The following is a 12234-nucleotide window of genomic DNA, read 5'->3' on the forward strand; positions in this document are numbered from 1 at the left end:
TGCCTACCTTTCACCACTTCTATCTGACATAATATGGAATTAACAGATGCACACTACCATATATAAAATAAACAACAAGCACAGAGAGTTATATTCAATATCTCAATACCCAACAAACTACAATGGAAAAGAATTTTAAAAAAAGAATATAGATATATACATATATATGTGTATAACTGAATCACTTTGCTGTATACTTGAAACTAATGTGATATTACAAATCAACTATACTTCAATAAAAAATAAAATTAAAAAACCCCATTGGCCACCTTTGGAAGGTGTTAAAGAACCAACCCATTATCCTAAATATAAGTAAAAAAGGAGAAAACAGTTCATCACTTATACAGTCTTAACTGTAAGAATTGTATCTTGAAGTCACCAAACAGTTAATGAGAGAACATTCTTTTTATAAAGGTATTACAATTCATGATTAAAAAGAAATATTAGAACTAGATATCATCATTCAAATCCCCTGATGAAATAATGAATCTAGGAAATGAGTGTTAATGGCCACTACAACCATTCCCTGAAAGATGACTGGGCTCTTTCTTGCTCCCAGCAGTCTTCGCAGCTGCTCTGGGTTGGGGGCAGTCCTACCCTAAGGCAGAAAAATGGTGGCCGAAAAGAAGACGAAAAAGTTGCTGGGCCTGATGAACTCTACGCTGCAACTCATTATAGAAAGTGGAAAGTAAGTGCTGCAGGTACAAGCAGATTCTGGAAATGTTCAGACAAGGCAAAGAGAAACTGGTCATCCTCACCAACAAATGCCCAGCCTTGTGGAAATCTGAAATAGAGTACTACACCCTGTTGGCCCAAACTGGTGGCCACCACTACAGTGGCAATAATATTGAATTGGGCACAGCATGTGGAAAATACTAGAGTATGTATGTCACTGGCAAAGCCCACTAGGGTCCTCGGGAAAAATAAGATGGAATCTAGGTGATAAGGTCTAACCTCTTCTTTGGGCTTAGTCTCGTTTCAGTTGCATGTAGGGGGCCGTGTGCAGAGGCCTTGCGTCTAACACATGGGATCAGAGTTCCCAGCGCAGAACTGCCGCACCTGTTACTGCAGCTCAGTGGGCTGTATGCAGAAGCACTGTGCTCGACACCTCGATTCAACAGGGCAGCGACAGCCGTGTGCAGAGACCCTGCACCCAGCACTGCGATCTGGAGCCTGAGCAGCGCGCTTGTGTGTGCCCAATGGGAACTCCGCCCCCTCCCAGCTGTGGAGAACCCTATAAAGCAGCCCTGCCCACGGCCTGTCAGGGGAGCGGGTACTATGGAGGTGAGCTCATCTCTCTCCAATCTCTGGTCCAGTAATAAAGCTTTCCTTTGCTTCTGAACCAAACTCGGTCTCGTCCTATTGGCACTAGCGATGCCGGGCAGGAGGACCCTTGTGAGGACTGACTGGAAAGGGTCGGTAACATGCACACTGGCTAATGTTGACCCAGGTGATTCTGACAGCATTAGAAGAATGCCAGAATGGACTGGTGAAAAGTAAATCGTGCATATTTTTTCTTCAGTAAAACTGTCCAGAATTTGTTTTTTTAAAAAAGAAGAAGACCTTTGGGGAACTTTAGAACGGATGACAGAGGGAGAAACAACCAGATGTTATGTGTCTCCTGATGGAAGTATAAGCATACCAATGAAGTATTATTGTCAAAATTTCAAAGCCTAATCTGATCAAGCCTGCAGATCTAACTACAAGTTTGAGAAGGACAGGGACATCTTAGAAGTGTGTTCAGTAAAATCCAGAGTGTGAGAAACTCTGCAGGAAACAAACAGTTTCTTCAGCAACTACTTGCAAGGGGAAAAAAAGAGGAGAGGGAATCTGCAGGATAAGAGAGAGAGGTATCAGCTAATATCAGCATAACACACGGAGCTTGTTCGGATACCTAGTCAAACAAATCAACTGACTAGATATTTGATGTTATTAGGGAATTATTGTTAATTTTTTTAGTTGTGATAATGGTATCGTGGTTATACCTGAAAACTGACTGGGTATTAGATATTAGGGAATTCGAGCTAGTTTTTTAGATGTAATAGTGTATCATGATTATGTTTTTTACATGCTTACCTTTCAGAGATATATAATGAGATATAATGAAATATGGATAAATAAACAGTAAAGTATATAAATACATGCTTGTTGGAGGTTTTGATCTAACAGGTCTGGGATAGAGTCTGGTCATTCGCATTTTAAAAAACAAACCAAAATAAAACTCCAAGGTACTCCTGATGCATGCTGTTGATCGAGGACCACCAACCCAGATCACAGCCACCTTAGAAACATCAGTGAAAATGGAGGAAATAATGCAATAAATACTTGTTGTGACTTACGGTGACACCGTTTCCCATCAGGAAGCAGAACAAATCCTACAGGGCATGTGCAATAATAGGATCCAGGGATGTTTTCACACCCAAGAGTACAGCCATGATTCCAAAAGGCACACTCGTTGACATCTACACCATAACAACAGTAAAACAGTCAGATGGGTTTTTTGAAAATAAATTGTAGTATCACTAATAAGTCAGCAAAAAGTACGGTATCTCACACCTCGATCTGCTGTAACTGACCACGGCAAGACTGTTTTTGCTACTCTAACAAAGAGTGAAAGAAATGAGTTCAATTATCATGAAAGCCATGGCTTAAACTGTCACAGTTTATACTTTCAAATACAGATTTTCATATTAAAATTACTCCTGGGATAAAGTAGTACTATTTCCCCTGAAAAGGTATAGCCATTTAAGGCAAGGACCCTAGAAAGTTCTTGACAAGGGCAGGACATCCCCCTGCTTTGCTCTTCACTTTCTCAAGGCTGACAGGAGGCCCTCACCTGAATATGGGAGCATTCCCTAGCTTCCAGATCACTGTTCTATGCTATGGCTCTCGCCCACTGGTCCCATGTAAGCAGGGGACTGCAGTTAACAGGCAGATGCCAGGTTTACCTGAAGTCTCACCCCAACTTATTCCACTCAATGTATTCATTGGATTCTTTTCATCGGTAACTCACTGGACGTCCCAGGAGAAAGGACATGGCATTTCTCCTTGGGTTAAGTACATCGGGCCTGGAGTCTCACAATAGGACGAGCCCAAGATAACCAGCCAGGGTGCAGTTTCTCAAGATTCCTACCAAACAGTTATGGGATGAGATGCGGGAGTCACATACCCTTTGAGGATCTTATGAGAGCTACGGAACTACTCCCCTAAAAAATCTGACAATACTGACATTTTGCACACCGTCAAACCCACAGAACTCCATAGAGTCCACTCAGAGAATCCCTGCCTTATATCCATCCCTGAATAGCCTCTGAAAGTATCTGATCTGGGAACACAAGATATAAAGGAGACCTGAAATTGTTACAGGGGCTTAAAATTGGGGAAAAAATAAAATTGCTTTTCTGGGGGAAAAAAGGAGGCAACTTGAAATTGGTTCCACATGGAGGTTCTGGATTGCCCACGGAAGACCAGCCACTGGCCCAGGTGGGCTGTGTTCGCTCACCACACATTACCTTCACAGTTCTTTCCATCTTGGCTTAAAGCGTATCCCTCTGCACACATGCACACATGGGACTTAGGCTCTTGCCCACACGTGCTGCTTCTGCAGTTACCTTTCCTCAGTTTGCAGAGTTTCTGATCTAAAAGAGAAGGCGGTTAATTTGGAGTGGACGTGTGTTTTGACAGGGGCAGTGCACGATCCCCTCACGGCTCCTAAGAACTCTAATCTTCCCGTGACATCAGCAGGGGTGTTGCCTCACAGAGGTGGCACTGCTCTAGGGTCGAACATTAGCCCAAATCACTCGGCATTCCGAAGCCCATTTATTTCTCTAGTTGTATCTCTCCTACAGTAGCTCTCGGGATAGGACGTCCTAATTACCTGGAGATGTCGTTCCTTGGGTTACGAACACTAAGCACAACTTAATAGCTTTTTCTTTTTGACCTGCTTTTATCAAAAGTATTTATTTATTTAAAAAATAAATAAGGCAATAAACAGAAATGCTGAAAATGAAATATCTGTTTAAGAAGCAAAAAAAGGCTGCAAAATGAAGAACATCTCTTCTTAAGTATAATATTTATAGGTCAGATCTATATATTTATGTTTTTAGGATCATTATGTAAAGAACAACTTCTTTCAGACAGTATATACCACTGCCATATGTCTTATCCACAAGTTTCTGAGTTTATTGCTGCCGGCATTCCATGTGTGACAAAATAGCCCAGGGCAAATAGTAAAATCTGCTCAGTAAGGTAGGTGTTTGGATGAAATTAGCCAAATAATACATTGAACAACAGATGGCCAACTTGGTACCTTTGCTTTTCAAAGCCAGAGTCAAGGGCTAAACTAGTAACACATATATCCCTGTTCGAATTTTGTTCCTTCTCAGCTTTGCCAATTTTAATAATGACTTTGTGAAATGCTCTGGAAATACAGAGGTAAGCTTGAATTTGAGGGCAGCTCTCAAGGTGCATGTAGTTATGGAGGCCAGAGCTCTGGCAATAGGTGACGGCAGGGGAAGAGGACCGGGGTCAGGCACCAGGAGACCTGGCATAGCTGAGATCACTGAGAGCCTGTGAGTAAGGGGAGGAGCCCACTAAAAACACAGCCTTGCCGTGAAAGACACAAGAAACAAGCCAGCGAGAGCCTGAGCACAGTAGTGCACGAGGCTGAGACCGTCCCCCATGCAGGTCTGTTTCTCTGATCTCTGTCTACTTAGAAAGGTGCCCCTCACTCTGACTCTACCCCTTTCCTTCTACTTCAAGTTACTAAACACTTTTCTTGACCGACAAAGCATCACACATTAGAAACGTATTCTTGCTCCCTTGAAAATGTTTCTAATGTACCTTGAGACCACCTGGAGGGCACGTCACCCTCTAGAGATTCTGATTTGATACATCAAGGGAAAGGCTCACTTTTACTGGATTCTGGAATGATTCTGACACTGGAGTCTTTACACCACACTTTGAGAGAGACTGACCTAAAGTACTAATGGAATATCCCACTTTCACCTCAGTTATGTATGCCTCCTTTTAGCTAATCTGTGTTATTTCTTCAGTTATTTTAAACTTGTTTATTCAGATCTCTTGATAGAATTACATGCGCAATTATTTAATACTGTTGGAATATTATCAACTAAGTCAGTTAAGATTTACACTGAATAGTTTTTTTTATAATTAAAAAAAATTTTTTTTAAGTTATTTATTTTTGGCTGCGTTGGATCTTCGTTGCTGTGCGCGGGCTCTCTCTAGTTGCGGTGGGCAGGGGTTACTCTTCCCCGCGGCGCGCGGGCCCCTCACTGCGGCGGCCCCTCCCGTTGCGGAGCACGGGTTCTAGGGGCACAGCTTCAGTAGTTGTGGCTCGTGGGCTCTAGGGCGCAGGCTCAGTAGTTGTGGTGCACTGGCCTAGCTGCTCCGTGGCATGTGGGATCTTCCCGGACCAGGGAACGAACCCGTATCCCCTGCATTGGCAGGAAGATTCCTATCCGCTCTGCCACCAGGGAAGCCCTACACTGAATAGTTTTTGGATATTGATTCCAAAAATTTTGTTTCTTGTCCACGGTTTTTATGCCAATTATGCATGTTTAGTAACATTGTTTTTCATGTTCCTACATGCTTCACATATCAAAATTTTAATTAAGAAAATTAAAAACAAAATGACCCCAATTTTTAAAGGACTAAAGTCAGAAACTCACAAATGTACTGGAGACAAAATGTACCTAATTCAAATTTCTAAAAAAGAACATGTGATTGTTTTAACTGTATTTTTTATAACGTTTACAAATTAACAACAACAAAAATCCAGAAAGGCCTGATTAATAGCACCTTTTAATAGCCTTTTAATAGCACCAAAGTGCTACTACTTTCTTGAGGTAACCAAAAAGTGAGAGATTATGCTTCCTGTAAATATCCCTTATAAAAATCTTTCCAAACCCAGTATGATAGACGACCACTGCATTAAGAATTGGGGAAACTGAGTTCTGCCTTTTACATAAAATCACCTTATCCCTTTGACTTCAGTTTCCGTGAAATAAAAGTGTTGAAGTAGATATTCTCTGAGATCCCTCACTTAAAAATATATGGTTCTATACAGAATCAAATGTTTGTTGTAAATTCCTCTAAATTTATACCTCTAAAGATTCTCAAACCTTAATACCTGCTTATGATATGTTAATGGAGATTCAAACTGACTTATGGAGAAAACAATTAGTGTCTAGGGTACAGGAGATTGCTCTGTTCTTCATCTAGATCCAATGTTATTTATCTTTTTTTGTACTTTTCTACAACCTCTTACCTGTTCTTCTGTGTGTTCTTATTATCAACATCATCATAATTCTATATATACATGTACATTAATCAGTAAGCTTTTGAGGATAAAGCATGCATCCCATTCACATTCATAGTCCCAACAGCACCTAACCTGGTGCCTTTTACAACACAGGGGTGCTACAAACATCTGGAATACATGCACAAAAACCTGTGATCATGAAACCTGCAACTTAACTCCTTTATTTGGTTTCTCCTTGAATTTCCAGTCAACCTCAGAGTTAGAACTCAAATAGATGGTCAGTATTCTTTCCACTATCCCATACTGATGATGGCTTTAATGATACTTATTAACAACATACATTACTATTCAATGATGAACATAGGCAGGAAAGCAATCACTATTCGTCTCTGAATGGCTGTGCTGATGATGTGACCCCAATTCAGACACTAAACACTTAAAAGGTCATTTTAGGAAGAGGCAAAACATAGAGGATTGAGGGCTGTATTTTGTTTAATCTCCTTAATCTGCTGTTCTTTAGCTTCAAATGAGGCTGGAAGCTAGCACTCAGAATGCTGCTGCTGACCTCAGATAACCCCCCTCCCAGAGCCCAGCAGTGGAGCCTAATAACCTTTGAGATCAAATTAAAGCCCCTAAATCATGGAGTTGAATGTCCACCACCAACTGCGCCTTCAATAACTGCCCAACTCACAAGCTCTCAGGAGCTTTGCTATAGCCAAGCAAACGATAGATTTCACCCGGGCGCACTTCTGAAACAACACACGTGGGATTCCTGAGCCTGCTTCTTTCCGCTGACCACACCTTTCTCTCTACCTCAAATTCAGTGTCAGACTCACCTCATCAACAAAGCCTTTCTAGTCTCTTCCATTTGAACCCATTCACTTGAATCATTCTTTTAACTAAATATTTAGCGCCCTCAATAGTTAAAAATTTGAATAACATTTTATAAAGCATTTACGTTATCACATGTAATTTTTATAACAAGCCCTTGAGCTACGCAGAGTAATTGTTGTCTTCCATTTTACAGATTAGGAAATAGTATCTTAAGGATCACATATAGGTAATAAGGGGTAGGGGTGGGACTCCAGCTCAAGTCTTCAATGACAGACCTCACCTCTTTAAGGTATATAATATGTGTGTTTGTGTATACGTATATACTTATGTATATATATAAAATATAATTATGGGTTTTTATAGAAATATATATATTTATATTATTCATATTATATATTAATATAGACCATTGTATACTGATACATAATAAAGTTAATATATTAACATATTAATATGTTATGCTATATACTTTATGTATAATAAAATATATAAATTATATACACAATATATTTTTCTATAAATGTCTATGATTTTTGTTTTATTTATTTATTGTCTTTTTCATTAGTGAGTTCCCTGAATAAATGACTCCCTCACCTTCCCCAAAAAACTTCCCAAACTGTGTAATATAGAAGTTTATTCTTCTTTGTTAATAGAAAATAAGAAGGAAGAAACGAGAATGGTTATTCTGTGCTATTGGAATTCCTAATTATAGTTTAAAAAAAAAATCACTTAGCCAGAACTTAGCTACTTGGTATCCTTATCCATCTAAACCTAAGAATCAGAAAGTAAAGAAATAGAGACTTCCCTGGTGGTCCAGTGGTTAAGACTTCTCCTTCCAATGCAGGGGGTGTGGGTTTGATCCTGGTCAGGGAGCTAAGATCCCACATGCATCAGTGGCCAAAAAGACAACACATAAAACAGAAGCAATATTGTAACAAATTCGGTAAAGATTTTTAAAAATGGACCACTTAAAAAAAATGTTAAAAACAAAAAGAAAGTAAACAAATCAACAGCCTCTGAGCAGTTAAAAAATAAATGCCTTTTACTCTCAGATGCAACCCTCAGGCCCACTCAGTCTTTCCTTATTTCAGACCTATTTCTGAGGAGCTTGGCCAGTCCACAGCATGAAGATGCAAACACAAGGTGTGGAGGCCTCCGCTCCCATTGTTACCACCCCCATCTGCAGTGCATTCCCCCCCTAGCAGGAGTGGCTACATGATTCCGATGTTCTTTCTTGCTGAGCCCAGACACAGCCTCAGCGCAGCATTCCAGACCACCAAGGGTTAGTTACTGGTCATCTTTCCCACAACTAGAAGTCTTATCTCAGGGCTCCTCCTGGAGAAAGACGGCATAATCTGAGTGTGAAAATGATAATAACTGCAATGAATAAAAACATTTCAAATATTTTTTACATCCTTGAATTTATAAAGATGCTTTTTTTAAAAGAAGGTCACCTCTGGAGGATACACTAACCCTTTATTCTGAAAACAGATAAATTAAGGGAAAGATTAAATCAAGCATTTAATTTACCTTTCCTATAAAAGATGCTCCTCAGGGAAATCATAGAGCTGATGTGGAAAAGTTATTCAACTAATAAGCAATGATAGAATTAGAATGTCATTACTTCAAACCTCTAACGAAAAAATGCCTCTAAGCAATGACAATTAATAACTTGTAAAGCCATTACACAAAAGGCTGATAGGAAACACTATAATGGACAGACCAGGCTGGCAACACCTGAACCACTGATGAATCTTGAACATCACAAAAAGAATGGAGACCCAGCCACTACATGCCCTCTGGCGTGGTCACTAGGAAGCATGCGGTACTACCCGCAGTACCACCTATAAAGTACTCTTGCAAAAAATCTGAATCTGATAAGGCTTCTAGGCTAAAACTACCAGTGTATAGGAAAAACAGAATCATGTTAAATGACACCACGGGGATAGAATCTGAAAAATCCAGAATGTGAGAAATTCTAAGGGACAAATGATCTGGGTTCCTCAACAAATGAATGGCAGGAAAAAGTCTCAAACTAAAGAGTCCAGAGCCAGGCATATGGAAACCAGCAAGAAGCAAGAGACAACAGCAAGAAAGATAGAAAATTGATAAAGAGCCATTCCAAGTATTTAAAAGGCACTTCCCATGGCAGCCATTTGGTGTCAGGGCAAACCTGCGTTAAAAACCCAGTTTTGGGCTTCCCTGGTGGCACAGTGGTTAAGAATCCGCCTGCCAATGCAGGGGACACGGGTTCGAGCCCTGGTCCGGGAAGATCCTACATGCCATGGAGCAACTAAGCCCATGCACCACAACTACTGAGCCTGAGCTCTAGAGCCTGCAAGCCACAACTACTGAGCCCACATGCCACAACTACTGAAGCCTGCATGCCTAGAGCCCGTGCTCCACAACAAGAGAAGCCACCACAATGAGAAGCCTGCGCACCACAACGAAGAGTAGCCCCTGCTCAACGCAACTAGAGAAAGCCCATGTGCAGCAACAGACCTAACACAGCCAAAAATAATTAATTTTTTAAAAAACCCAGCTTTGCCTCAAATCAGTCCTATTCTTGCCCCAATGACGTGTATCTTTGTAAATGTGACCCTCATCATTGAGAAAATGTCAATAACTAGAAATATGTTAGGAAGTACAGAAATCCATAATTTGCTAAGATTTCTGTAATAAACAACAGAGCTTTGGGTGTTTGAACTGATAATTTAAACTAGATGAAAACAGAATATAAGTGTAGATGAGGATATGGAGAGATTGGAATCCTTGTGCACTGTTGGTGTAAATGTAAACTAGTACAGCCGCTGTGGAAAACAGTATAATGGGCCTTCAAAAAATTAAAAGTAAAATTACCGTATGATCCAACAATTCACTTCTGAGTATATGTTCAAAAGAATTAAAAGCAGCATCTCAAAAAGATATTTGCAGACCCATGTTTGTAGCAGCATTATTCCCAATAGCTAAAACATGGAAGCAACCCAAGTGTTTATCAAAGGAGAAACAGATAAGCAAAATGTGATATACACATGCAGTGGGTTATTATTCAGCCTTAAAAAGAAAAGAAATTCTGACACATGCTACAAAACAGATGTATCTTGAGGACATTATGCTGAGTGAAATAAACCAGTCACAAAAAGAGGAATATTGTATGATTACACTTATATGAGGTCGTTAGAGTAGTAGTCAAAATCACAGAGACAGAAAGGAGAATGGTGGTTGCCAGGGGCTGAGGACAGGCAGAAGTGGGGAGTTCTCATTTAATGGGTGTAGAGTTTCAGTTTTACAAGATGATAAGATTTATGGAGATTAATGGTGGTGATGGTTGCACAAGAACTGTGAATGTACTTAATGCCACCTAACTGTACACTTAAATATGGCTAAGATGATAAATTTTATGTCATGGGTACTTTACCACAATATTTACATTTTAAGAAAAACTTATGTGAAAATAATATTCATATATCTAGGATGATTCTTTTCTAGAAGTATCAAAAAAACCAAGGTTTTACAGTAGAAACCCCAACAATGACATAATCAAAGTGAATTAGAGTCCCACCTGGGCAGTTTTAGCTACACTAGTCACTTCCAGAAGCAGGTACATTTCTAGGTGGAGACAGTTCTCCTTCAGGAACTCTCAGAATTAAAGAAATTCAGCAACATTTTTCTGCATGAAATGAATGCAAAGTATTTTAAACAGTGTTGATGACAGATGTGCTTCATTTTCCAAAGAAGACGCTTTTGAAATTCTCTTATGAGCTTAAAACTGGAATCTACATTTTAAAGAATCACAGAAGAAAGCAAAATTGTTTGCACCTTTTACAAAAGAACATCTGCGAGCAGTAAAACTATAGTTGCAAATTCTCTAAATGTTGAGCTTGAAATAATGCCATTAACACTGTATACAAAGAAGTCCCCACACCGGCTCTGAGATTCATACACAGTCTGCCTTTTGTATCCATGAGTTGCACATCTGCATATTCAACCAACCGTGGATCAAAAATATTCTTTAAAACAATTCCAGAAAGTTTCAAAAAACAAAATTTGAATTTGCCTTGTGCCAGAGACTGTTTACATAGTATTTACAATTATTTACATAGTATTTATATTGTGTTAGGTATGATAAGTAATCTAGAGATGATTTAAAGTACAAGGAAGGACGTTAGGTAATATGCAAATACTACACTCTTTTATAAGGGACTAGTGCACCCTCGGATTTTGGTATTGGCCAGAGTCCGAACAAATCCCCGTGGATACTGAGGGACAGCTCTAACAGTATAGGCGTCAGGGCAGCCAGGAGAACACTGTTGCCTAATAAGTTAAATCATGACAACAAAAATGTGAGATCAACTCTGTGTCTCTTTTCAGAGCGCCAGAGGAGGAGTGTGTGCGCGCGCGTGTGTGTGTGTGTGTGTATGCTTGTGTGTGTGTGACTGAGAGAGACAAAGAGAGAGACGGAGAAAGAGAGATTGATTTTCTGAGTTCCTGAAGTGGAAAAAAATTTTAAAAGAGAAAAAAAATAAGGTTTGGGCCCCATAATCTGTGCAAACTGAAGCTTTTAACCACCAGCAGGCCATGGATAGACAAGAATATGCCAAATGACAGCTTATCCCAAAACAATTAAGGCAAACCTAATATAGGAAACTATAGACAATAGTGAGAGGGTAGCTGGGGAGGCAGCATGGCGTCAGTCTGCCTGAGTTCAAATCTCAGGTCTACCCCAGTGTGACCTTGGACAAGCGACTGTGACATCTCTGAACCTCAGCTTTGTAATCTATAAAATGGTACTAATAATCACACTTAATTTGTAGGGTTGTTGTGGAGATTAAATGAGATAATGTAGGAGAAGCCCAGACCAGATCATTCTGCACCCAGTCAACGGTCATGACTATTATTTCTAAGAGCAATACAACCTGTGCCATTTTTCTATTTCCTACGCAGCAGCCCATGTGACTCCCAAATTTATTACTTCTAGCCCAGACCTTTTTCCTGAAACCTAGACCACTTAATGAAAAGAAAGAAGAAAAAGACTGAAGCATAAAAGAGTCTAAAAGACTCTGAAAAAGACTCTCCTTAGAGTTAAGCTCCAAAGATCTGCTGCAGAGGAAACTGAT

The 12234-nt window shown here is 39.9% G+C and overlaps 1 protein-coding gene and 1 pseudogene across 4 annotated transcripts in view; one reads left to right on the top strand and one right to left on the bottom strand.

The window, feature by feature from the left end:
• The window catches only part of EGF (epidermal growth factor), a 93018-nt gene that overhangs the window by 48373 nt on the left and 32411 nt on the right, over positions 1–12234 (bottom strand). For 2 of the 4 annotated variants that reach the window (XM_030864326.2, XM_030864325.2), the window contains exons 6-7: positions 3513–3638; positions 2340–2462 (exon numbers count right to left, since the gene is read on the bottom strand). In XM_030864326.2, the coding sequence (XP_030720186.2) occupies positions 2340–2462; positions 3513–3638 (249 nt within the window). The remainder of the gene's footprint in view (positions 1–2339; positions 2463–3512; positions 3639–12234) is intronic. The other 2 variants (XM_030864327.2, XM_030864328.2) reach the window with 1 other exon arrangement.
• On the top strand, positions 612–1500 carry LOC115857344 (large ribosomal subunit protein eL30-like; annotated as a pseudogene).

The sequence above is a fragment of the Globicephala melas genome, chromosome 5 (assembly GCF_963455315.2).
Source record: "Globicephala melas chromosome 5, mGloMel1.2, whole genome shotgun sequence".
NCBI lineage: Eukaryota > Metazoa > Chordata > Mammalia > Artiodactyla > Delphinidae > Globicephala > Globicephala melas.